This window comes from Nyctereutes procyonoides, unplaced genomic scaffold, assembly GCF_905146905.1.
Source record: "Nyctereutes procyonoides isolate TBG_1078 unplaced genomic scaffold, NYPRO_anot_genome, whole genome shotgun sequence".
NCBI classification, from domain to species: Eukaryota; Metazoa; Chordata; class Mammalia; order Carnivora; family Canidae; genus Nyctereutes; species Nyctereutes procyonoides.
This window is the reverse complement of record NW_026575134.1, coordinates 9,478,831-9,506,498: the sequence shown is the minus strand read 5'-3', so window position 1 is coordinate 9,506,498 and position 27,668 is coordinate 9,478,831. Positions and strand designations below refer to the sequence as shown.

The following is a 27,668-nucleotide window of genomic DNA, read 5'->3' as shown; positions in this document are numbered from 1 at the left end:
TCCCACGTCAGGCTCCCTGCATGGAGCCTGCTTCTCCCTCTGCCTGTGTCTCTGCCTCTCTCTCTCTCCGTGTGTCTCTCATGAATAAGTAAATAAAATCTTAAAGATAGAGAGACAGAGAGAGAGAGAGAGAGAGAGAGAGAGAGAACTGAGGCACAGTGAGGTTCAGGGACTTGTCCAGGGTCTCTCTGCTAGTCCAGTGACTTGTCCAGGATTGCTCTGCTGGTCCAGTGACTTGCCCAGATTCGCTCTACTAGTAAGCAGTGGAGCTAGACTTTGAAACAGGCAGTCTTGCTGGTCTACCTTTACCACTACATACTCTTTACTGTTGCTTTCCTATGAGGAAATGAAGCTTACATGGGTGAGTTACATATCTACACTAGAGAACACTCCTGTGTGCAACCTAATCCCATTTGAATTGTATCTAACAGAAGTTCCTAATAATTTGGAGGCCACAGACACAGATTTTCCCGTTTTTGTAGTTCTTTGGTTATTTCTGTTAGAATGGGGAGAGAGAAATTTTGATGCCTGGGCTCACTATCTGTGCCTGGAAACTCAAACTATGCTTCCTAGTATTTCAGAACTGTGGAGGGGGAGTCGAGATTGAGGTTACAGTGATGTTCTTCAAAAGGCATATTTTGGTCTACGTGGAGACTTAAAATAGAAAGGTTGCATGGAAATGAGGGAATGTGTACATCTAGGAGATAATTCAGGGGTCAAATTAATAGGCCTTGATGTGGGGAACAAGATAAAGGACTGAGAAAGATGCCCAAAGTTTCTAGCATGGGCAGATATTTTAGGGTCAATCAAAATTAATCATGTCTCCCTTTTTCTGGGCTATGTTATATGCTGATGTTTTTAACTACAATGATGCAGAACTTTTAGGATGCCAACAAACAATAACTAGTCGAAGAGTTTTGTTTGCCATTTATTTCTTCTCATCAGATGCAAAGACTATTTAGAGATAGCTGAGGGTTTGGAGCTTTTATGTTATAAATGGCTCTGCATTTTGGAACAGCTCTTTCTCTATTAGTAAGTGGAGGAGACTGCAACCCACCGTCCAGACCTTTTAGGAAAGAACTGGCTATAATAACCTTTAGTAGGACAGAGATTATGGTCAAAAATGAGATTTACTTAAAATTTCCATCGATAGGAAAGGCCCGTTCTGCTTTCTTGTTTTAGTAACAAAAATGTTTTAAAATACTTTTCTTTTTTTTTTAGTTGCAAGAAAGCATGAAGGGAGGTGGGTCTGGTATAGGTGAAATAGATGAAAAGGATTAAGAGATACAGACTTCCAGTTATAAAACACTAACTCACAGAAATGAAAAGCACGGTATAGGGAACATAATAATATTGTAATTATGTTGGATGGTGACAGATGGTGACTACCCTTGACCTGGTGAGTACTGAGTAATGTACAGAATTGTCAAGTCACTGTGTTGTACACCTGAAACTAATATAACATTGTATGTCAATTATACTTAAACTAAAAAAAATGAAGCATGATGGGACAAGCTGGCTAAACTTGCTTCAGAAGGGTGTTGTAATTTATTTGTACCCTCTTTCTTTAAGAAGGAGAGAATAATGACAGAGCAGCTGGGAGGCCACATGCCAGGATATTCCTGGTGGAGCGCTCTTCCACTTGAATGCTTGTGTCTCTCGTCTCTCAACACTACGTTGCGTGGCTGATTGTTTATAGAATCCATGTCTGAATTTAGCTAGAGATTTGCTGCATTGAGGTTTTTAGTCTCTTGCTTTTGTTGCCTAATAGTTTGATTAAGCTAGGGCCACAGATCCCATGTGTAGTCTCCTCCACTGTATACCCAGCCAACTTCCCAATCCTAGATTGCTTCCAGATTTATTCTTGTTTTCACTCCTGCTCACAGTGCTTTTGCTCAGGTATCAAAGCATCCCAGTGTCCTGTCCATCTACCAATCCTTATGAAATTTCTGTTTTGTGCTAAGATTTCGTAGGAATTTGATTGGTTATAGAAACAGAAAAGTGAATGGTGAATGGGACTGATGGAAGACCCAAAATCTAGTTCTGGAAATCTTTCATGTTTTTTTTTTTTTATAGATATGCAGTATATGGATTCTAGAATTACGGACTGTATCAGAGTACTCTTGGAAAATCTTGCAGTTGTCGACAGAGATATTTGGCCACTTGCTATGTGATAATCCTTCTGGAAAAAGATGGACTTGAAAAACTGTCACTAGTGTTCCCTGAGTTGGTCATACATGCTTAGGGACTTTCATTCCAAGAGGACAGTTCACACAATTTGAAAGAAAAGGGTGAAAGGAGGAAATGCTTATTTTACTCTTCAGGGAATTATGCATATGTGCTACTTTGTGGTAGTAATATTTCTATTAGATAGAAATATTAGATGGTCCTATGCAGGACCTGGCTTCCAGTATTCCAAACGAAAAAAAAAATAAATGGTTTATAACTGGATGTTGTTCATTAATTGTCATTGGATGATCATTCATCTCAGTTATATGCATCGGGGCCCCTAGTCTCTTTGAGAGGCAGAGGGACCAGGTCATATCTGTGGAGATTTTCCAAGGGTAAACCTCTCTACACCAGGCATGTTGGTTGTAGGGGTGGTGACTGCTGTTTGCATGTTTAAAGCAAACATTAAGCAGACACAATAAAACAAAAGTAAAGAATTAAAAAGTCCTTATCTGCAAAGGACTGAAAGAAACCATTGCAGATAATACCTTAATGTACAAATTAAAAGGGACCTTGTTAAAAAAAATCCCTTTGACCAAACTTTTCCCCTTAGAATTCTAATTCTTTTGTTTACTGCCTCATAAAATGTATCAATTAATTAATTAGGACCTTGTAAAGACAAGAAAGTCTACCCTAATCTCTGGCTGGTTTTTGTTAGCATAGGAACATGTGGGGAAAAAAACCCCTTTTCCCCCCATTTATTTGAAGGTGGCTGCATGTTTCTGGTTCAGAATAGGATGCATGTGATATATCACTCAAGAATGTGCTTCTTAAGCCTTTGTACCAGTGATGCTTTTAGTGGAAATTCTCCGCTAAACGTTGTTCGTGATGTTATCTTCTGTTCAAAGTTTTTCTTTCTTTCCCCCACCCCCAGTTTTGATCTTTACTATATGTCTCCATAGGTATTTTGATGGGATGTTGAGAGAAAGCCTACTGGCCTGGATGTCTGCTGCCCTGTTAACTCAGAAGTTAGAAGAACCCTGATATTTCATCTGGCTCTAATGATATTCCCAGAGTGTTGCACATATTTATTTACATCTGGTGCAAAGATAGCATTAATTAAAAACATAAAGCTGGCTTTGGAGCCTGACTGTGTCAGAAGGAAACTTGGCTTCGGTTCACAATTTTGTGATAAGTCTGTTACCAAGTACTTTCAGGCTATCGGACCATCAGGCCAAGTGATAGTCCCTGAGTGATGATGGAGGAAGGAACTAAACTGCTTAATCGAAGTTGCATGTGGAGATGACAAAATCTGAAAGTCTCTAATCACTTCATCAAGGACATTTAACTGAGGGCTGCAATACAGAATACTTTCTATGTGGTAATTTCTCATAAAAATTGGGAAGTGTTCTATTCCTGGCACAGTTCCATAAATAAATAGAAATACCTATTTCCTACAAAATAATGTTAAGCTCACCTTGGTTTCTTATTCCAGCATGGTAAATTCTAAATTATTTATTTTTGGATTATCCACAGAAAAATGTTGAACCTGGGCCGACTCCCCCCATGACACAGAATGTTTGGAATCCTCTTCTTTTGCCTTTGTTTGGATTCTCAAAAGAAAATGTAATTCTTCTTAATATGAGTTTAGCTCAAATAATGAGGAAGATAAGTTTATTGACATGAAACCATAGTTTCGTAGTAGGGATACAGTAACTGGGCAATTTTTTTTTTTTGAGTCAATGTCTTGACCATTGGTGGAAATACCATAGATATGAGTATGGTTAGATCTCCTCTTGACATTTGCCATGCACTTAGAAAAAAAAAATAAGCAGCTTTTCTTTAATGTTGAGAGGTATACTTTTAAACTATTGTTCATTAGACATCTGATTGTAGAATAAGCCAGATATTTACATTATCTGTGTTTTTCTTTAATTAAAATATTTACTGTTGCTTTTTGTCAGTCACAAAAGTGATAAATGTTTACTGTGGGAAATTCTGAAAATAGAGGACCATAAAAAAGAAAATAATTTTGAGTTACGATGCCACTGCTCTGAGATAATATGTATGATGATAATATTTGGTGCATTTCCATGATCATTTTTAAATTAAAAAGAACTTTTAATCCAACACTTACTTTCAAAAGAAGTAGTTCTGCAATTTCATAATCTTAAACCAAAGGAAAGGACGTTGAATGGGACCTCTGGGAGGATTTGGTGTTTGTTCCCTGGAGCTTGGTAGATAAGTGGATTGATATGTGATTCATGCCTGAGATATTTAGGGAGACAGAGGATGTCTGGAGGCCTGTGGTTTGGGAGCCACTGTGGTCTTACCAATATTTCCTGTGGATTAGAGTGAGAAAGAGAAAAACACTGTGTTATTGCTTTAGATCCTGTCCAAGAGGGTAGAAGAAGGAAGCTGGTGGTGTACTGATAATGTCTGGGGCTGAGGAGGGAATGTAAGTGATTAGCTGGGAAAGAGAGAGATTCTTCAGAGTAAAGAGACCCTGGAAGTGAGAGACCCCCACTGATGGAGTAGGGGAGGTCTTTGAAGAAGCCATTAAACTACTCTCTGAAACAAGTAGGCTTTTAATCCCTGCCAAGTCTAGATCACCATGATAGTAAGACATTTCCTACTGACCGTACCTCTTCTCATTTTCCTCCACCCCTTCCAGCATTTGCCCAACCATGGATGCGTTAGAAACTATGCTTAGCAAATGGGGAAGCTACATGGATTTGGATTCTGTTATTATCGGACACCAAGGGTTTTTCTTAAATGCTACGGGTTTTCTTGAAAGTAATGTTTACACATTTGTAGGTGTTCAGTAGATACTTATCAAATCAGTACTAGAATAAAATGCTGTAACTGATTTACTAGAAATGAAATGACTCTCCAGGTTCCTCTTTGGGGTTTGAGCACCGTGGTGGACGTTCTTTTCCTGCCTGGAGTTTTGCTTTAAGGCAGTGGGTCTAGCTTGTCCTGACCTCTCTACCGCCTTGGTCTTGTTCTTCACAAGTGATACTGTCATTGCAGCTTTAGGGGGATGTCTAGGAATACTGGGAGAGAGAATAGTGTAATAGAGTGTTTTAGAATTCTTTAGCCTTTTCTTCAAATATCTTCTGTAGAAGCCTAACACAGATAAAGGTGGAACTACTGGATCAAAGCAGGGCAAAGAGAGCAGGGGGCGTCATCGCCTCCATGGTGGACTGGGTTAAAATGTTGGCTCTGTCATTTACTACTTATGTGGCTTTGGGTAAGTTACTTAACCTTCTCAAGTGCACCTTTCTCATCTGTAAATTTTAGGGTTATTCTAAGAAAGGATTATTATAAGGGTTAGTATAGGGTTATTACAAGGAAGTGCTCAGGAAATGGTAGCTGTTCCTCCTTTGCTGCTCCCACCTTCCCCTCCTCCTCTTCCTCTTTAGCTTCCTCTCCTTCCTCATGCACAGGGCAGGTTCAGTGGTGTTCAGGTGTGTGTGAGCACTCATTACTTATAGGTTTATTTTCCCATGGACTTGGATATACAAATGCTTTTGTTTTATCCTTCTTTCTGTATCTATCTATCTATCTATCTATCTATCTATCATCTATCTATCTATCTATCTATCTAATTATCTATACTTTAAAAAGTATTTTATTTATTTATTCATGAGAGACACACACACAGAGAGAGAGGCAGAGACACAGGCAGAGGAAGAAGCAGGCTCCATGCAGGGAGCCCGACGTGGGACTCGATCCCGGGTCTCCAGGATTGTGCCCTGGGCTGAAGTGCGCTAAACCACTGAGCCATCCCGGCTGCCCTATCTATACTTTTTATGAACCCGATAAGAGGTTCAAAAGTGTCCCTTTCTACACCAGAGAAGAATTTCCCTTTTCCTTTATTTATATCAGTGTTGACTCTTGTATTCACATTTTATTCAGACAATCCTTTAATTAGGATTATCATTATTTATTTTGTCGCTTAAATAGCCCCAGATTCAGGCAGTGGGAATACCTTCAGGATGTTCCCTGTGTCCTTTTAATATGTCCTCACCTTTCTTTGAGACCTTTCTAAATTTTTGTCCTGAGATGTTCTAGGTTTATCCTGTTTTGTGTCCCCTCTCCTCCTCTTTCCTAGTCCCAGAATTGACCATTTCTTTCCAAGGATCCTGGTTCCATTGAATGGAGAATGATATTTAAAAACCAGGGTCTGAGCACTAGATGTGCTCATAACTGCAAACATTTTTAAAGCTTCTATCAGTTTATTCTACATGTGATTATTTTCAGCAGCACCATTACATGGTATATACTCCTGATCTCTTGTTACTTCCTTGCTTTTGGATTCGTTGTATACACATACATAGTACTATGTATTTACTTGTTTAGGAAACATTACAGAAGTCGCAGAAAAACTTTAATTGCTCTCAACTTTGGGCAGTTCAAGGGTTACTGGATTTTATTTGCTATCTTTTGTTTCATTGATCTCTATTAAATAAAGATGTAGACTGTAGTTAATTGAGTATTTTTCCCTTGGCAATGAAAGAAGGCTAAAGGTGATTCTTGTTAATTTGTTACTCAGTTGAGTTATCCATTTATCTGGATTTCATTTGAGATGATGTTTAGTCTCTCAAAAGAGGTCAGTACTGAACATTTTTATGTTCTTTGCCTAGAATGTTCTTTCACAGTCTGACGTAGTGCTGCTATTTGGGGTGTGGGAATCTAGCTATAGGGAATTGGTTTTATGTGAGAGTCTGGCTGAATTTTTATTTTCTTTTCTACTCACAGAGTATGTTTTATATTTCTGACATTTTAAAATTTGATTTTGTACCTGAAAATGAAAACCATATAGCAATAGTAATTCTGTTTTTTCTTTAATGATTTTATGGGGCATTTGTCAGAATGTGAGCTGCATTTGTCTTATAGAAAATGTTGACTCTTGGGATATAGATATAACTGCTAATAGAATTTCTTTAGAATAGATCCCCTGAAAATATATTTGAATTCTTAATTTCAGGACAAATTCTACAATTTATTTTCATTATATAAGTTTGGTTTGATTGTGTTTTTCCTTCTCTACTTGAATAAGTCTTCTGGGATTTAGGATAATTTGTGTGTGTGTGTGTGTGTGTTTGTGTGTGTGTATGTTCACGACTGTAGTGTACTTAAATTCACTTTTAGCAGGATGCATTGACATGATCATGAAAGTCTTTGAAATTGTAGATTCCAGTTGTATGGTGGAAGTATTGAAGAGTTTTAATTACTTTTCTATAAAAAAACATTGTGCATGTGTGTATGTGTGTATATATAATATATACATGTATGTATCTTTTTTTTTTAAAAAGATTTTATTCACCTATTTGACAGAGAGAGAGCACAAGTAGGCAGAGTGGCAGGCAGAGTGAGAGGGAAGAGCAAACTCCTCGCTAAGCAGGGAACCCCATGCGGGACTTATTGCCAGGACCATGCGATCATGACCTGAGCCAAGGCAGGCGCTTAACCGACTGAGTCACACAGATGCCCCAAAATATTGTGTGTATTAAAGACAAGACCATGATACTCTATTATCCCTAACTCCTGTCAATCCTATAAAAACATTTATTTTGATAGTTTATGTGAAGAATATCATAAGCATACATGAAATACTATAAAATACAAAAATATGCATCAGTCAGATGACAAATGTTCATTAAGTGCTTACTGTGTGCTTATTGTTATGTTAACTAGTTGGGGAAAAATGAAACTAATGCAGAAGAAACAATTCTTAAACAATCATACTTTTGTATATTAATATCATCAAATTGGATTTTGTAAAACAAAGTGATAATTCTGTGATAAAGACAGATAATGGTGTAAAGTTTTTTTTATTTTGTATTTTGCTTAGTATGCTTTTGCCACATTGCAGAATATTGTTTAACTTACAAATTTATTTACCCTTTCTGACTAGGAACATATGCTTATTAGTATTATATTTCAGATGCTTTAGGTGGTATACAATTAGTCAACCAGTTTTACTACCTCTTTGTGATATAGAGTGAGGGGTCTAATTTCAAAGGTTATGGAGATAGCAAACCTAATGATTAATATATCACATTTTTGGTCTTTGAACAATGTATGAACCATTGATGCTCATGGAAATATTTTGTAAGAGTGGTTACACAGTAATGAGTGTCCACAGTTTGATGATTACCTACAGAATCACGGTAAGTAGCTGTGTGACCTTGGGTGAAGCACTTAGTCTCTCAAAATTTCATTTTCCTCAATAGTAATTAAAATACACCATGTACTTTTTGTGAGAATGCAATGAAGTTACACATACAAAGCACCAGCACAGTTCCCAGCACACAGCATGTGCTCTTTACATATTAACTATTATTATTGAATTAATTGTCTAAAATAGAAAGTTGCTAAGAAGATTCTTCAGAATAGAATAAAACTCTCCTGTTCAGATGAGGGAGAATCTGACTGGGAATCTGAAATCTTGAGTGTTTGGTCTAGTTTTGCTAATGATTGGCTTTGTGACTTTGGACAAGTCACTTAACTTCTGTAGAACTCAGCTTTCATATCTGTAAAGAACTCTTTGAAGAATCTGCAAGAAATTTTGCCCCCGACCCTTCAGCACTAATATTCCTTGGTGTATTTTTAGATGTACAAAATGAAATTTTCATATCATTAAAATTTTGTTTTTTGACATTTAATATAGAAAAATTTAAAGTTACATGAAAGTAGAGAGAGTAGTATAATGGTTCTTGAGGTACACATAAATCACTTCATGACCCATCTTATTTTGTCTAAAATCACATATTCCCCTCCCCTGTTATTTAAAAGAAAATCTCAGATTTTATATCATTTCATTTCTAAATATTAGAGAATATATCCGAAAGAAAAGGGGTCGTTTTAAAGCATCAACACCCAATGTCACGTGTAAATAAAAAATGACTATAATTCCTTGCTATCATTAAATATGCAGTTGTTCAAATTTTCCCCTTCTCTTCTTCTTTCTATTTACAGTTTTTTTCTTAAGATTTTATTTATTTATTCACGAGAGGCAGAGACATAGGCAGAGGGAGAAGCAGGCTCCCTATGGGGAGCCCAGTGTGGGACTCAATCCCATGGCCCCGGATCACAACCTGATGCTCAACCACTGAGCCACCCAGGCATCCCTACAGTTTGTTATTCTGAATTGGGATCCAAATGAAGTCTAGTCATTGCAACTGATTGATATGTTTCTGAAATCTTCTTTATTTTATATAGTTCCTCCTCAATCTCTTTTTTTCTTGCAACTTATTTCTTTAAAAAACAGTTTGTCTTGTTGAGTTGTTTGATTTTTGCTGATTACATTCCCATATGTTTAATTTCGTTGTTGTTGTTCTTCTTTAAAAACTGACATCTGTAGGCTTGCTCAGATTTCGGTTTGATTTTTTTGGTTTTATTTCATAGAAGGTGATGTGTATTTCTACTAGGAGGCACATAACGGCTGGCTGTTGCTCTTTTTGTGATGTTAGAAGCCATTACTGATGATTATATCTATAAATAAATCCCTTAGGAATTATGAAATTATAACATCCTAATTCTGCCGTTGCTTCTTCAAATGTTGGTTGGAAAATTTCTGTAAATGGATATCCTCTCACCAACTATTTGATTAGTATTTAATTAGTAAAAGCAAGATATATGTAAATTCCCTTTATTTACCAGTTGTCATAATAATGAATTTATTTCCTATTGTCCTCCAAGGGTGACTGATGATTTAAAAAATAATGATTATAGATTCTCAGAATTTCACATATTTGATGTGTTTCAGTTTGTTGCAGCTATTATTTTTATTCATACTCAAAATGATCTCATCTTTGGCCATGGTGGGCCTTTTCAGGTTGACATCTGCATTTTTGTGACATGACCAGTAGTTTTTGGTCACTTCCTTGATCCTGGTATAACCTGATATTCTAAGTGAATTTTGTATGTTTCCTCCCCCATCCTGGAATCGACCATTTCTCCATGGAATCCTAGTTCCTTTTAGTAGGAAATGGCATTTAGAGACCACAGTCTGGGTAGTAGGAATGCTCATTGCCATTGGGTTAGTCTTTGGTTTTAGGCCTTTTCCATGGACAGATGAGAAAATAAATTAAAAAAAAATAAAGTCCATTAGTAGATCATAATCTATCATTTTCATTGGGAAACACTTTATAAATGAGAAAATGAGCAAAGAAAGAAACAAAGTTCAGATCCAGTGGACCTAGAAATGTGGGGGTTAGAGGTGTTGAACCCCATGCAGTTGAAAATCTGCATATAAGTTTTGACTTCCCCAAAACTTAACTATTAATAACCCACTGTTGACTGGAACCCTTACAGTAACAAAAATAATCAATTAGCACATATTTTGTGTGTATTATATACTGTATTCATAAATTAATCTAGAGAAAAAATTTTATTAAGAAAATCATAAGAAAGAGTAAATATATTTATGGTACTATGCTGTATTTATTGGAAAAAATCTGCATGTAAATGGACCTGCCTGGTTCAAACCTGTGTTGTTCAAGGTCAGCTGTATTTATATACATTTTGAAGGATCACTTTCTTTATTGTAAAATATTTTCTTGCCTTCTGATCTTCTTTCAGTTAAATAATCTATTGTTGGAGTTTCTATAGCTGCTGGAGCAGTAGTATTAGCCATCTAGCTAATAGCATGGTATTAACTTTAAACATTAACTCCTGTTTTGTATTTAATTCATTAACAGGATAGATAGTTGTCCTCTTTGAAGCTTCCTTCTTTATTGTCCATAATAGTCCATCATCAACTAAGCCTGTATCTTGAGGAGGATTATCTTTACTAGACGGAGGGGGATGTGAGGGGGGTCGCAGGTAAAATGGCATGCACAAGGCCCAGAGGAATGAAAGAGCCCTGCATGTTTGGAGAGCCTGAGTTGCTTTGGAAGAATGACAGGAGATAAGATGTGTAGGATAGTTAGGGGCCAGGTCACAAAAGGCTCAGTCTGTCCTCTTCTTTTTTTTTTTTTTTCTTTCCTTCAGTCTGTTCTCCTAAGTAAGAAATTTTTATCTCGTATTCTGTATGCAACTTAGTAAGAATTTAATAAGGGACGTGACTTAAAATCAGAATTACATATTTGAAAGACTGTTATAGTCACATAAACAATAAACTAAGGCAGGGGGACCAGTAAATAAGCTATTGCAGAGCATAAGAGCTTTGATGGATCTGAGAGTTATTTAGCTGGAATTCGTGACCAATTGGGTATGGTCAGGAGCTGAAAGAAAAGAGTCCAGGATGACTCTTAGGTTTCTTGATTGTGCAAATGTGTGGGTAAAGTTCGTTCAGTGAAGTGAATGTGGCAGAAGGAACAGTCTGACTCCATGGCCTGTGAGGGTGACTGAGGTGCGATGATGCTTTCTGTTTAGGGCATCTTTAAGCTTGTGGTACCTCAGATTTTTTGATGGAGATGTCTGTACGCACACAAGCAGACATGTTTATGTATAAGAATTCAGACTTGAGTTAAGATCTAAGCTCTGCTACTTCCTGTCTTTGTGACCTTGGACAGGTCGCTTAACTCTTCTAAGCCTCAGATTTTATGGTTGTATATAGCAGATAATGGTACCTAACTCATAAGGTTTTTATGTGAATTAAGTGATGTACTGGAGAAATGTCTATCAGTGTCTAATACATAATAACTTGATAAATAGTCATTATTATTCTAGACAGGGTGTTGCCAGTATCTTGTTTGGGACCATGGTATGAATGAAATTTATTAGCGAGAACACTGAGGATATGAGAGGGCACCAAATATATATATGGACTCTTGGGGACATTGGTGGTTGAACCTGGGAAATTTAGTTGCCTGGACCTTCCTTTATTTCTCTTGCCCCCAAACCCCAGACAGGTTATTTCAGGTATTATTAGAGGAAGTACAGTTTAACTTTTGTCTTATGGCCAGTAGTAAGGTAAGTCTTCTTTCCATTTCCCTAGCTAATTTGTTTATATTCATTCATTTTTTATTTTAAAAAGGATTTTATTTATTTGAGAACGAGAGAGCGAGAGAGCAAGAGAGCACAAGCAGGGGGAGAGATGGAGGGAGAGGAGAAACAGACTCTCTGCTGAGCAGGGAGCCTGATGTGGGGTGATCCCAGGACCTAGAGATCATAACCTGAGCCAAAGGCAGTCGCTTAACCCACTAAGCCACCCACTAAGCCAGGCCCATTCATTTGTTTAACACGTTACTGAGATACTGGTAGACATTCTAGGTGCTGAAGATATTGCTGAGAACATATACCTCTGTCAAAGCTAATGTTCCAGGGGAGAGACATATATTCATTAAAAAAAAATAAATTCCAGATGGTGATAAGTACTATCTTATCAGAGAGAATGAAAATATGATAAAATGCTAGGGAGTTCCTGGAAGTCTATTTTAGACTGGGTGGTTAGGGAAGGGCTCTTTGAAGAGGTGTGTGCAGGATCACATAATCAGTAGCAGCCAGTCCTGTGAAATTGGAAGAAAAAACATTTTAGGTAGCAGAGTCTCCAGGATGGAAATAGCTGTGGGGAGAAAGTAAGAAGACCATCAGGACTCAAGGTAGAGGGCAGTGGGAAAATTGATGAGATTTGTTTAGAGAGCAGTCAATGACAAAGACACAAGGATAAAGAGTTTGGATCTACTCTAGGAGACTTGGAAAGCCCCTAGAAAGCATTAGGCAGGAAGGTAGTACATTCTGATTTAGATTTTAGGAGGGTCACTGTGATCACAAGAGGCAAGCATGAGGGAGGGAGACCAGAGGAGGCTACTGATACAGTGTAGTTGACAGATGCTTTATTTTGCTCCTTCTTTTCTTTTTGTTGTGAGACCAAAGCCCCATGCTGGAGCTCTCAGATGCTTGGAAGCCTCCAAGCCGGTCCTTGAACTGCTCCCTCTCAGGAGAGTTATGCTGATAATGGAGATGCCGTGGGCCTGGAGTGGACAGATAACAAGCAGTGGGGGGTCTTTGACCTGCCTCTTCACCGGGGGTGCATTCATGAATGGGGTTCGAAATATGTTGAGATATTTTCTTTGGGGAGAGTTCATAGCTTCTCGCCAGTTTGTCGAAGGGCTGTTTGGCCTTCAGAAGGTTAACCTCAGAAGGAGCACCGTGGGAGGTGTCATAGGAGTTACGGAAACAGTGGGGGCTCCTGCTTTAGAAGCGCTCCTGGGTTCAGGAGAAGAGTGAGATGTAATTAAGAAGAAAGATGAGGGAAGCCAGGAGCAGGAAGGCCAAATCATCTGGTATTCAGGGCAAATATTAAAGGGAGAAATCTTTTCCCATTGGTTTCTTTTCCTCACAGTTTTGCTTTTCTGTGTCTGGAAATTCAAGTTTTGCTTTATAGTGAATGTTTACAAAAGCCACAAGGTGGCGAGGTTGCTCCTTAAAATGAATGTAAGGACGTGTGTGTGTGTGTGTGTGTGTGTGTGTGTGTGTGTGTGTGTGTGTGTGAGAGAGAGAGAGAGAGAGACAGAGAGAGACAGAGACAGAGACACACAGACACACAGAGACAGAGACAGAGACACACACACAGAGAAAGAGAGAGAGAGAGGAGAAAGAAAGTGAGGGAAAGAATGGTTGAATGTGTAGGGTTCCTCTCTGATTTTCCATAACCTCCTTCATTTTCTTTACTCCATTACTTGAGCATATGATAGAACTGACATGCTTAGATTTTTTCCTCTTTAATTTGGATTTTGACCGTAGTTTTTTGGAATTGTAAAGCTAGAATAAAATGGAAAAGAACTATCTGGGTCCCACATTTGCCATTTTGTCAGCTCTTTATTAAAATTAATAAATCACCCTTCACGTTGCCAACAGAGTAAGCCTTACAAAATACTATTTGATGATATCACTTCCCAGCTTTAAAACTTTCTATTTGTTGTCAGGAATATTTGTTGATAGTGCTGATAGCCAGTTTTCAAATAGTTATGGTTAAGTTCCAATGAAAAGGTGGAATAATTTATGACTCCTTGCTGCGGGATGGTCAAGTACAATGGTCAAGGAAGCATTCTTGGGAGGTTGTATGGTGCAACTTAGTATATATATATATATTTTAAAATTATTATTATTGTCAGCTTCTCCTCTAAAATGAACAAATGCAAGTTTCACAGTATAAAAACTTTCAATTTTCGGGATGCCTGGGTGGCTCAGCGGTTGAGCGTCTGCCTTTGGCTCAGGGCATGACCCCAGGTCCGAGGATCGAGTCCCACATCAGGCTCCCTGCGAGGAGCCTGCTTCTCTCTCTGCCTGTGTCTCTGCGTCTCTCTCTCTCTAATAAATAAATAGATCTTAAAAAAAAAAGACACTTATAAACAACGTAACTGCCATGCCTAGAATACTTACTTTCATCATTTCAACATACCCCAAGGCAGTTTTCTTTTTATTATTTTCAATATTTTGTGGGAAAAGTAAGCTGGTATATTATTAGTATATTGATTAATGCATGTTTATTATTGAAGTATATTTAGCTCTCAATGTAAAATGCATTTTGCTTATGCCATCTTATCAGATGAAATCCCCATAAGAAATCTGTGATAAAATGAATATTGCCATTTTATTTTTTATTTTTTTAAAGGTTTTATTTATTCATGAGAGACACACAGAGAGAGAGGCAGAGACATAGGCAGAGGGAGAAGCAGACTTCATGAAGGAAGCCTGATATGGGACTCGATCCTATGACCCTGGGATCATGATCTGAGCCAAAGGCAGATGCTCAACTACTGAGCCACCCAGGTGCCCTGAATATTGCCATTTGACAGATGAAGACATCGAGGCTCAGGAAGATCAAATAAATTGTTGAAAATTTAGTTGTTCGCAGAGCAATAATTTGAATCCAGGTATTTTTCAGTCCTGAAACTCATCCTTATTCACTATGCCATACTACTTCCACGAGAATAACTATATTTTTTTATTTTTTAAATTTTAATTAATTAATTAATTTGAGAGAGAGAGAGAGAGAGCCCACACGTGCAGGGAGGAGGGGCAGAGGGAGAGAGAATCTTACTCAGGCTCTGTTTGCCCATCACGGAGCCCAATGTGGGACTCGATTTCAAGACCCTGAGATCATGACCTGAGCGAAATCAATAGTCAGTGCTTAATGGGCTGAGCCATCCAGGTGCCCCTATTTCTCTTTAAAAGAAGTACTTGGAAGTTGTAATTTAAAGTAATTAGGTATTTATGCCTCCTCTTTGCTGTAAACTGAACAAGAGAAGTTGTATCACAAGGTGACTATTATGGTGAACTTTATTTAGCAAGTTGTTTGTTTTTCTGATCTTATTTTCCTCCAGGCCTTTATTTAGAAGACTCCTTTTAGAGTTATGCTGATAGTGGGGGGGCTTCAATTTGTCCCATTTGAGGAATTTGGGCTCCTGGCCAGATTCCTGAGCACCTGATTTTCCTCGCTGAGCGGACTGAAACTTAATTCCTTCTCTTGACTTCCTGTCGAGATAACAGGTGGTTCATGGAACACAGAGTTCCTGTCTGATGGTGGAGCTTTTCTCCGCTCCAGGGGGCCTGTTTTCTGGGGCAGATGCCGAATTTGAAAGCCATTGTGTGGAATACTGGAAGCCTGGTCTATGGTGCCCTTTGCGGTTAATTGTAAGCTAGCTGCCCTGGAATATAAATTCACTCTTAATGCTTGGTATTAATTTCTGTATTTTTGTACAGAGAATGTTGCCTTATACTTTGTTTCCCATTATTTTCCCTTCATATCCCATTTTGCTTATCGAAAGATTTAAGAATTCAGATTTTACAGATTTTGTTTTTGAAATTGGAATACAAACATGGCACAGTGTAGGATTTTGTGTGACTGGTTTTCACCTGAATCAAGACTGTTTTTTTTATGGTTTTACTTTGTTCTTCATACAATAGTTTTAACTGAAAAATAAGTGTAGTGGAAAGAAGATTGTCTAAGAATAAATAATTATGGAAGTTGCCACTGGCTTTATTATATGATTCTCTCTGCTTTTATATGTGAAACTTTACATAATAAAGCATGTTGTGATATCTTTTCTGTCATCAATAATGATAAATATAATTTAATCTTGAACTACTTTAATTTAATGCTAAGTGATAATTTTATCTGGGGATTTTGTCTTACATATCTACATTTTTTTCTTTTTTCCCAGGCCACATGAGAAGTAACTGACAAAATTGTATATATTTAAAGTGCACAATGTGTTTTCCTATCATTGCTATTGTGAATAATGCTGCAGTGAATGTAGGAATCCAGATACCTTCTGGAAATACTGATTTCATTTTCTTTGGATATATATACCCGGAAGTGGGATTGCTGGATCATATGGTAGTTCTATTTTTAATTTATTTTATTGAGGAATTTCCATAATATTTTCCGTAATAGCTACACCGATTTACATTCCTACCACTAGTGCTCAGGAGTTCTGTTTTTTCCATGACCTTGCTGACATTTATCATCTCTCTTGTCTTTTTGATAGTAGCCATCCTAACAAGTGTTGGTGATGTCTTACTGTGGGTTTAATTTGCATTTCCCTGATGATTAGTGAATTTGAGCACCCTTCCATGTACCTATTGGTCTTCTTCGGAAAAAATGTTTACTCCCATTTTTAAATCAGATTATTTGGGATACGTAGGTGGCTCAATAAATCTTAAAAATTAAAAAAATAAATAAATCAGATTATTTGATTTTTTTTTTTTTTTTTGCTATTTGGTTGAGTTCCATATACATTTTGGATATTAAGCCCTTATCAGATACATGGTCTGCAAATACTTTCTCCCATTGTGTAGGTTGCCTTTTCATTTCTCATTGTACCCTTTGTTTCACAGAAGCCTTTTAATTTAATATAATTCCGTTTGTCTATTTTTGCCTATGCTTTTGATGTCATATCCAAAAAATTATTGCCATGGACAATGTAAAGGAACTTTTTCTTTATGTTTTCTTCTAGGAATTTTATGGTTTCAGATATTACATTTAAGTCTTTAAACCATTTTGACTAGATTTTTTTTAAATTTTTATTTATTTATGATAGGCACACAGTGAGAGAGAGAGAGAGGCAGAGACACAAGCAGAGGGAGAAGCAGGCTCCATGCACCGGGAGCCCGACGTGGGATTTGATCCCGGGTCTCCAGGATCGCGCCCTGGGCCAAAGGCAGGTGCCAAACCGCTGCGCCACCCAGGGATCCCTAGATTTTTTTTTTTAAAGATTCTATTTATTTATTCACAAGAGACACAGAGGGAGAGAGGCAGAGACACAGACAGAGGGAGAAGCAGGCTCCATGCAGGGAGCCCAACGTGGGACTCCATCCTGGGTCTCCAGGATCACGCCCTGGGCCGAAGGTGGCGCTAAACTGCTGAGCCACCTGGGTGGTCCTAGATTTTGTATATAGTGTTAAGATAGGGATCCATTTCATTCTTTTGCAGGTAGATACCTCTTTTTTTCCAGCACGATTTATTGGACAGACTGTCAATTACCCTTGTGTGTTCTTGGTACTTTTGTCAAAGATCAGTTGTTTTTGGGCTCTGTGTTCTGTTCTATTGGTCTGTTTGTTTTTATGCCAGCACCACATGCTATTTTGATTGCATAGCTTTGTAATGTATTTTGAAATTAAGAAATATATCTTCAGGTTCGTTCCTGCTCACAATAGCTTTGGCTATTTGAGATCTTTTGTGGTTTCATATAGATTTGGGGATTATTTTTATAATTCCATAAAAAGTGCTATTGGGATTTTGATGGGGATTGTGTTGAATCCATAGATGGCTTTGGGTAGTGTTGACATCTTAACAATGCTAATTCTTCCAGTCTAAGAGCATGAGATATCTTTCCATTTAATGTGTCTTCAGTTTCTACCATTAATGTCTTATAATCTTCAGTGTATAGATCTTTTATCTTTTTGGTTAATATATTACAAATATTTATTGTTTTTGATACTATTATAAATAGGATTGCTTTCTTAATATCTCTTTCATATAATTTGTTGTTAGTGTATAGAAATGCAACAGATATTTTTTAAGATTTATTTATTTATTTGAGAGGGAGAGAGCATGAATGGGGGGAGGGGCAGAGAGAAAGAGAAACTCTTAGCCGGCCTCCCCCCTGAGTGCAGATCCCAGCATGAGGCTAGATCCCACAACCCTGAGATCATGACCTGAGCCAATACCAAGAGTCAGATGCTCAACTGACTGAACCACTGAGGTGCCCCAAATGCAACAGATTTTTTTAAAATTTTTTTTTAAATTTTATTTATTTATGATAGTCACACACACACACACACACACACACAGAGGCAGAGATACAGGCAGAGGGAGAAGCAGGCTCCATGCACCGGGAGCCCGACGTGGGATTTGATCCTGGGTCTCCAGGATCGCGCCCTGGGCCAAAGGCAGGTGCCAAACCGCTGCGCCACCCAGGGATCCCCTGCAACAGATTTTTATATTGATTCTGTATCCCAAAATTTTACTAAATTTGTTTCACAGTTTTTTTTTTTGATGGAGTCTTAGGGTTTTCTATGTGTAGGATCATGTCATTCACAAACAGTTTTAGGGATCCCCAGGGGGCTCAGTGGTTTAGCACCACCTTCAGCCCAGGGCGTGATCCTGGAAACCTGGGATCGAGTCCCATGTCTGGCTCCCTGCGTGGAGCCTGCTTCTCCCTCTGCCTGTGTCTCTGCCTCTCTCTCTATCATGAATAAATAAATGAAATCTTTAAAAAACAAACAATTTTACTTCCTCCTTTCTGATTTGGATGCATTTTATTTCCTTTTCTTGCTTAATTGCTCTGGATATGTCTTCCAATATTATGTTGAATAGAAGTGGTGAGAGTAGGTACTGTTGTCTTGTTCCTGATTTTAGAGGAAAAGCTTTTACTTTTCACCATTTGGTATGGTGTTAACTCTGGATTGGTCATATATGGCCTTTATTATGTTGTGGTATATTCCCTCTATATTCAATTTTTTGAGAGTTTTTATTATAAATGGATGTTGAATTTTGTTGGGTGCTTTATCTGTATATGCTGAGATGATCATGTGATTTTTATTCTTCATTTTGTGGATGTGATGTATTACATTGATTGATTTGTGGATGTTGAACCAACCTTACATTCCTGGAATAAATCCCACTTGATAATGATGTATTTAAAAATGTTCTGTTGAAATTGGTTTGCTAATTTTTGTTGAAGATTTTTGTATCATCAGGATCATTGGTCTGTAATTTTCTTTTTTTTTTTGTAGTGTCCTTGTTGGTTTTGGATAATCCTGGATAATCCTGGCTTTGTAAAGAGTTTAGAAGCATTTCTTTCTCTTCTGTTTTTTCAAAGCATTTGAGAAGGATTGATATTAATTCTTTTTTAAATGTTTAGTAGAATTTACCAGTAAAGCCATATGGTTTTGGACTTTTGCTTTTAAGGATGTTTTTGATTACTGATACAATCTTATTACTAGTTATTGTTCTATTCAGATTTTATATTTCTTCAAGATTCATTCTTGGTAGGTCATATGTAAGAATTTATCTGTTTATTGTAGGTTGTCCTTTTTTTTGTATAATTGTTCATAATAGTCTCCTATGTCCTTTATATTTCTGTGGCATCAGTTGTAACTTCTCTTTCATTTCTGATTTTATTTATTTGAGTTCTGTCTCTCTTTTCTTTGATTATCTAGCTAAAGATTGCCTGTTTGGTTTATCTTTTCATATTTATCTGTTCTGATTTTTGTTATTCCCTTCTGTTTGCTAAATTTGGGCGTAGTTTTTTTTTTCTAGTTACTTGAGGTGTAAAATGAGGTTGTTTGTTTGACATCATTCTTTTTTTCTCAATGTAGGCACTTATCACTATAAAATTCCCTCTTTTACTGTATCTTATAAGTTTTGTTAACTTGTGTTTTCATTTTCATTTGTCTCAAGATATTTTTTGGTTTATCTTTTGGTTTCTTCTTTGATCTGTTTTTTTTTTAAGGAGCATATTATTTAACCTCTGAATATTTGAATTTTCCAACTTTCTTCTTATAATTGATTTCTGGTTTAATACCTTTATGATCAGAAAAAGTGCTTAAGAAGGTTTCAATCTTCTTAAATTAATTAAGACTCATTTTGCAGACTAATATATGATCTATTCTGGGGAAGGTTTCATGTGTGTGCTTGAGAAAAATGTGTATTTTGCTGCTGTTTGATGGAATGTTCTATAAATGTTCAGTCCATCTGGTTTATTGTGTAGTTTATTTTATTTATTTCTTTTTAAAGATTTTATTTATTTATTCATGAAAGACACACACACACACACACACAGAGAGAGAGAGAGAGAGAGAGAGAGAGAGAGAGAGAGAGAGAGAGAGGCACTGACACAGGCAGAGGGAGAAGCAGGCTCCATGTACGGAACCTGACGTGGGACTCGATCCCAGGTCTCCAGGATCACACCCTGGGCTGAAGGCAACGCTAAACCACTAAGCCACCCAGGCTGCCCTAATGCATTTTAAGTGCAATGATTTCTTATTGATTTTTTGTCTTTATTATCTATCTGGTGTTGAAAGTGGAATATCCAAATCCCCTACTGTTACTGTATTACTGTCTATTTCTCCCTTCATGTTTCTTAATATTTGCTTTAAATACTTAGTTTCTTCTATGTTGGGTGCAGCATAAATATTTACAAATGTTATATCCTCTCACTGGATTGACTTTTTTTCTCATTATGTTTTCTCATTATGTTTTCTCATTTTTCTCATCATATATTATCCCTTCTTTGTCTCTTATTAGAATCTTTGGCTTAAAGTTTATTTTACTTGATTAAGTATAGCTATTCCTACTTTCTTTTGGTTCCTTTTTCATAGAATATCTTTTCTATCTTTTCATTTTCAGTCTACGTACTTAAAGCTTAAGTAAGTCCCTTGTAGGCAGCATACAGTTGGATCTTTTTAAAAAGATCTATTTAGCTACTCTGTCTTTTAATTGGAGAATTTGGTACATTTTCATTAATTATTTATAGGTCTGGAACTTACTATGTCATTTTGTTAATTGTTTTCTTATTGTTTTGTAATCGTTGTTTCTTCCTCTTTTGTTTTCTTCTGTGATTTAATAGTTTTCTGTGGTGGTGTGCTTAGATTTCTCTCTCTTTTGTATATCTGCTATAGGTTTTTGCTTTGTGCTACCATGACACTTGTGTAAAACATCTGATAGTTATAACAGTCTATTTTTGTTTTTTTTTCTTTTTTAGATTTACTTATTTATTTGAGAGAGAGAGGGAGAGAGAAAGAGAGAGAGAGCACTCATAGGGGCAGAAGGAGAGGGAGAGATAGTCCTAAGCAGACTCTGCACCCAGTGTGGAGCCTGACGTGAGACTTGACCCTCCAACTCTGATATCACAACCTGAGCTGAAACCAAGAGTTGGACACTCAACTGACTGTGCACCCAGGTGCCCCAGTAATGGGCTATTTTAAGCTGATAACAACCTAACTTAGACATATACAAAACTTCCAAATTTTTACATTCTCTTCTGACATTTTAAGGATTTGATGTAACGACTTATATTTTTTTATATTATGTATCCATTAAGAAAGTACTGTCATTATGGGAGTTCTTAATACTTTTGTCTTTAAACTCTTATATTACAGTTATATAAGTGACTTACCCACCACTATTACAACATTAGAATATTCTGAATTTAGCTATATATTCACCTTTTCCAGTTAGTTTTATACTTTGATACATTTCAGTGTAACTAATGAGCACTCTTGTTTCAGCCTGAAGAACTCCTTTTAACATATCTTGTAAGGCCGGTCTAGTGGTGATGAAGTCCCCTAGCTTTTGTCTGTCTGGAAAATTCTTTATCTCTTCTTCTGAAAGATAACTCTGTTGGATAGGATGTCCTTGATTGGCAATATTTTTCTTTCAACACTTGAATATCTCATTCTACTCCCTTCTGGTCTGCATGTTTTTTGTAAAATCCACTGATAGTCTTATGACAGTTTTCTTGTATGCAACAAGTTGCTTTTCAGTTTCTCCCTTTGTCTGTAACTTTTGACAATTTAATTAATAATGTTTCTTGGTGGAGTCTCTTTAGAGTCATCTTATATGGTACTTTCTGGGCTACCAGGATCTGGAGATCTTGTTTTTTCCTTCAGATAAGGGAATTTTTGAGGCATATCTTTAAATAAGCATTTGCCTCTTTCCCCCTCTCTTCTTCTGGGACCTCTTTAATGTGTATATTGGTCTTTTTGATGATGTCCCATAAGTCCCTTAAGCTATCTTCACTCTTTTTCCTTTTTGCTCCTCTGATTGCATATATTCCAGGCCTATCTTCTAATTTGCTGTTCTTTTCTTCTAGTTGATCTAGTCCGTGGTTGAGTGTCTTCCATTGAATTTTTCACTTTAGCTATTGTATTCTTCAGCTCTATGATTTCTCTGGTACTTCTTAATATTTTCTCTCTCTGTTGAAATTATCACTTTGTTCATGCATTGCTCTTTATCTTGGTGAGTATCTTTATGATTGTTATTTTGAACTCTGTCAGATAAATAACTTATTTCCATTTCCCTCAGATTAGTTTCTGGAAATTTACCTTTTTCTTCTGTTTGGGACATATTCCTGTTTCTTCATTTTTTTTTTTCATTCTCTGTGTTGGTTTTATATATTAGCTAAAACAGCCACCTCTCTCAGCCTTGAGACTGGTCTTGTGTAGGAGATGAATCTCATCAATCACCCTGGCCTAAGCTCCAAGTTTCCTCAAATCTTTGTGATTGTCCAAGTCACTGCCTTTGTTCTTAGTGGCTCCTAGACGTTGAGAGTGTGCCAAGATCCATCAATGTCCCCAGGGGGATGATAGCAGTTAGCACCAAGACGCAGGCTGATTAGAAGCTGGATTTCAGATAACAGCTGGAAAAGCATGCAAACTCTTTCTGGGGAGACACTGAAAAACAGTGTTTTGCTTTCTCTTTCTGCACTGAGCCCGGATATATAGCCATGGAGTTTACTCCTGAGCCTGTTTAAAAACTGATTCTTTGTTTGGTATAGCCCTGTGGGATTTGTGAATGCAAAACCCATTGGCTGTCAGAGCCAGGTGATTAGGGGACAGTAGGTGCAAAAGAGCTGGTGTGCCAGATATGTGTTTAAGTTCTTTCCAGAGAGATGCTGATGACCTGGCATTGTTGGGGTGAACTTGAGTGTGACCCACTGGCTCTTTTGGGTTCCAGGTAGGATTGCAGTCAGCACTTAGATATATGTATTTTTTTTTTAATTTTTTAATTTTTTATTTTATTTTTTTTCTAGATATATGTTAATTACAGTCCAAATCCTCAGATAGCAGCTTGTAAAGTGTGCAGTGAGACCCTTTACAGGGAAAAACTGGGAGATGAATGGTTTTGTCTTGTCCCTCTGTCCCGATAGCTGTGATTAGTGCTGTGCACCTGTCAACAACTTCTTTTTCTGTTTGTTATGGTCCAATGGGACTTGTGAATGTAAGCTCCATTGGATATCTGAGCTAGGTGTTTTGGAGGCCTGTCTCTCAGCTGGGAGCCTTAAAAGTTGGGGCATAAGATATGTGGTCCAAAACCTTCACTCCTAGAGGAGAAGCTTGGAGTTGGGGGTTCCCTCCTGATTATATGGTACTATGCCTGGAGTGGGGTTTATGGCAGGAGTATGACTCAGCCTTTCCTACTCATTTGCATGTGGGTATTTTATTTTCTTATTTTTAAAGGTTTTTAAAAAAATTATTTACTTGAGAGAGACAGAGCACAAGCAGGGGGAGCGGCAAAGGAAGAGGAAGAAGCAGATTCCCTGCTGAGCAGGGAGCCCAATGCGGGGCTCGAACCCAGAACCTTGGTATCATGACCTGAGCCAAAGGCAAATGCTTAACTGACTGAGCCACCCAGGCACCCCTAGATGTGGATATTTTCTCTATCACCAATGTGTACAAGTCAAACAACTAGTTCTGGGTTTTACTCAGAGGGAATTGGTCCACATGGAGCTGTGCATTTGGTATGTCTGTGGGAGGAGAAAAATTCAGGAGCCTCTTGTATTACCATTTTGGTCAAAAACAAAATAAGCAAAACAAAAACTTACTTAGTTTCCTTATTAATTTAGTTATAGATTTTTTTTAAAAAATTATTTTATGTGACAAATATTCATTCAATGAATGTTATTGAATTCTATTCTACATGCTGTGAATACAGTAGTAGATCAAATAGAAAAAAATTCTGGAACACACATTTTGGTAGGGAGGAGACAGAAAATAAATCAGTAAACACAGAGTGATATTCTATATCTTGTGATAAATGCTACAAGGACAAATGTAGTCAGGCAAGAGGGATTAAGAGTGAGAGGTGAGAATGCTCTTTTATAAAAGTTCTCCAGGGAAGGTCTCTCTGGTAAGGAGAATTTTTTTTTTTTTTTTAAGGAGACGTTTGAGTGCAGATTTGGGGGATGTGAGAGAGTGTGAGATATGTGGATATATGGAGTGAAATAGAGGGAGAAGCTTCCAGGTGGCTGGAGAAGCAAGTGAGGATCCTGAGGCACCCCTTTTGATCTTTTTAAAGTGAGGTATGCAGGAAATTTCAGCTAATAGCTGATGGGTGTGGAAGGCTTTTCATGTGTCCTCTTTCTGGTTGATAACATAGGATTTGGAGACAGATTCGTGTAGCACCTGAAATAACCTTTATTATTTAAAGTAAGTGCCAGGACTGAGGAGAGCAGGAGAAACTATTTCTTGTGTTCTCTTGATTTTTGCTGATGGAAAAAGAAAAACAAAATGAAAAGAAAAGTAATACCTTCATCTTCTCTTTATAATCTTAAAAAGCACTGTTAGGTCATCTAATGATATTATTTATGTTCAAAATTTTTTTTTTTTTAAGATTTTATTTATTTATTCATGATAGTCACACACAGAGAGAGAGGCAGAGACACAGGCAGAGGGAGAAGCAGGCTCCATGCACCGGGAGCCCGACGTGGGATTCGATCCCGGGTCTCCAGGACCGCGCCCTGGGCCAAAGGCAGGCGCCAAACCGCTGGGCCACCCAGGGATCCCTATGTTCAAAATTTTTAATCATCATTTCTGTATATGTTTGCATACCTGAGAAAATATTTAAACAGAATCCAGTCTGACTTTGTATATTGTTTAGTATAGAACAAGAGTAGCGTGTATGAATGGAATCTGGGAGGTAAGATTAAATGAGTGAATCAGGCTCAGGCATTAAGGAATATTAAGAGTGGTGGAAGAATGGAAAATTGGATAACTTATTTCCCTGTGTAAAGGAAGAGTTATCACTTCACTCTGATTGATTTTTGCATAGGCCTAGTTTTCTGATTTTTCAAGAAAATCCATAAAATTTGTATTTTATGTGTTATCTCCTGCGTTTTGAAATGTTGGAAACTAAATAGAAACATTTTAGGACCCTTTTCAGGCCAGATAGAACATTCTTGCAGGTGGGATCTGGCCCTCAAATAACCAGTTTGCAGCCTTCTGGGGTATACGATCATAAATAATTTTTATTGCTTCCTTTTCAAGGGATACTATCAATCTCACAGTAATAAATTGCTGCAAGATTTCTGGCTACAAAGGATTTTAACACACTCTTGTACTCTTGTTCTCCCCTGCCTGATGCTGACTATGTCTATTCTTTTCATTTTAGGATATGGTCAGACAGGTCCACTGTCTCAGCGAGCTGGTTATGATACTGTTGCCTCTGCTTTTGGTGGTCTGATGCATATCACAGGGCCTAAGGTAGGTATCATTCTTTAGAATATTCATAAATTTTCCCCCTGTTTATTCCAAAGGAATTTTCCTATTCACTAACCTATAAGTTTAAATTTGAGTTAATTTTAGAAAGAAACTAGGGAAGATGAATTCTTATTGAAAATGAAGTATTGGGATTCCTGGATGGCTCAGTGGTTGAACATCTGCCTTCAACTCAGGGCATGATCCCAGGTCTGGAGATCAAATCCCACATCGGGCTCCCTGCAAGGAGCCTGCTTCTCCCTCTATGTCTCTGCCTCTCTCTCTCTGAGTCTCTCATGAATAAATAAATAAAATAAAATAAAAAAGGAAATGGAAGTACTTATTACAAATATACTTGTGGTTAAATGTCAATATGGCCCCATGGAAAATAACAGTCTTCTTAGTGAGAAGCAACAGATCAAGTGATGAACATATTTTGCATTTGTATTCTAATTATTCAGGCTTGATATAGGCACCTGGGTGTGACTTACGGATATTCCTTCTGTGAAGTAGAATGGCCGACTAGACCGGATCACAGACGGCCATTTCTATTAGAGTACCTTCATGTGGCACATGTACATGGTGGAGGGTCTCTTTTTCCCTCTGGAATATTAATAAGTGGTTATGTATTTTAAAATTTGTTACTTAAAGCCTCGGGTGGAGTTATGTCTGCTTGTTATGAACATTAGGTTCTGACAGTGGGAGAATTATTTGATTTTATAGCAATCCCTCTTTATTGATAATAGGTTGGGAATTTCCTAAAAAGTATATGGGTGGCTAAAATGTGTTTGTTCAGATCGAAGACTCATAGAAAACGGGCTCTTTGAGAAAGAAAACAGCAAGAATGGTATGAAAGTTAAAAAACAATTGTGTGAAAACCTAATAAATAAAAATAATGAAAGACATCCATTTCCAAAACAGCTTGGATTGGTAGACGTGAAAACTTCTTTCACTTAGGTGTTCGTTTCCTGAATCACTTGCATCAGTGAATGCTTCAGGAAATATGGCTGCAGTTTTGTGATAAACAGGGGCAGAGTGACCTCACTCGAGTCTTCTCTTTGACAGCCTTGACTTCTTTTTGTTAATTTTAAAACAGCTGGTGGGATTTCATTGACTTGAAATATAAGTATTTGTACTGTTGTTGTCTGTTTTATTTTCATGAGTCTAAGGAAGCAAAATGTGTGACATTTCCATAAAATGTTTAAGAGTGCCAATTTTCTTTCCATCCACTGGGAGAGTGGAGCATGGATCTCTCTCTCTGCTCTATCCTGTAGAAGTGCTTCTGTGTATGATATGTTATTGTTGTGAGTGGTTTCATTGTAAGAGTGCTGAACTCAACCGTGAACATGTGAAAAGATCTCAGTCTTTTAAATTTGTATGTTTATGTGTTAAAATGAATCAACTTGGAAGGGGCCATTGTGAAGGGTGCCTTTGCACTGTGCTCTGTGGAGAGCCACATGGCATGTGCTCAGCCTTGGTATTCCTCAGTCACTAAACAGCCTTTTCTCTCTTCCGTTGTCCTACTTGGGATAGTTTTGTTCTAGTTAAACAAATAATGACAACGTTGATTGAGTGCTTACTATGTATGTGCCCAGCACTATTTTATATACTTTACATGGATTTGGTAAACTTAACTTCTGTATACCGTATTTCTTTCACATGGGCACACCTTTCTTCTTAATTCATTGATCCAGTGGCTGGGTATTCCTTAGAATACTCCTAAGGCACATACTCCTTCTGGATGCTGGAAACTGTTAGGCACTGACAGTGTGGCAGGCAATGGGGTAAGCACAGTTCTTAAGTAGAGAAAACACATATTATCAGACAATAAGTCAATA

The 27,668-nt window shown here is 37.4% G+C and overlaps 1 protein-coding gene across 2 annotated transcripts in view; it reads left to right on the top strand.

Moving 5' to 3' along the window:
* SUGCT (succinyl-CoA:glutarate-CoA transferase) overlaps positions 1 to 27,668 on the top strand; it is a 716,497-nt gene that overhangs the window by 70,270 nt on the left and 618,559 nt on the right. For both annotated transcript variants that reach the window (XM_055301218.1, XM_055301217.1), the window contains exon 7: positions 25,745 to 25,836. In XM_055301218.1, coding sequence (XP_055157193.1) covers positions 25,745 to 25,836 — 92 coding nt within the window. The remainder of the gene's footprint in view (positions 1 to 25,744; positions 25,837 to 27,668) is intronic.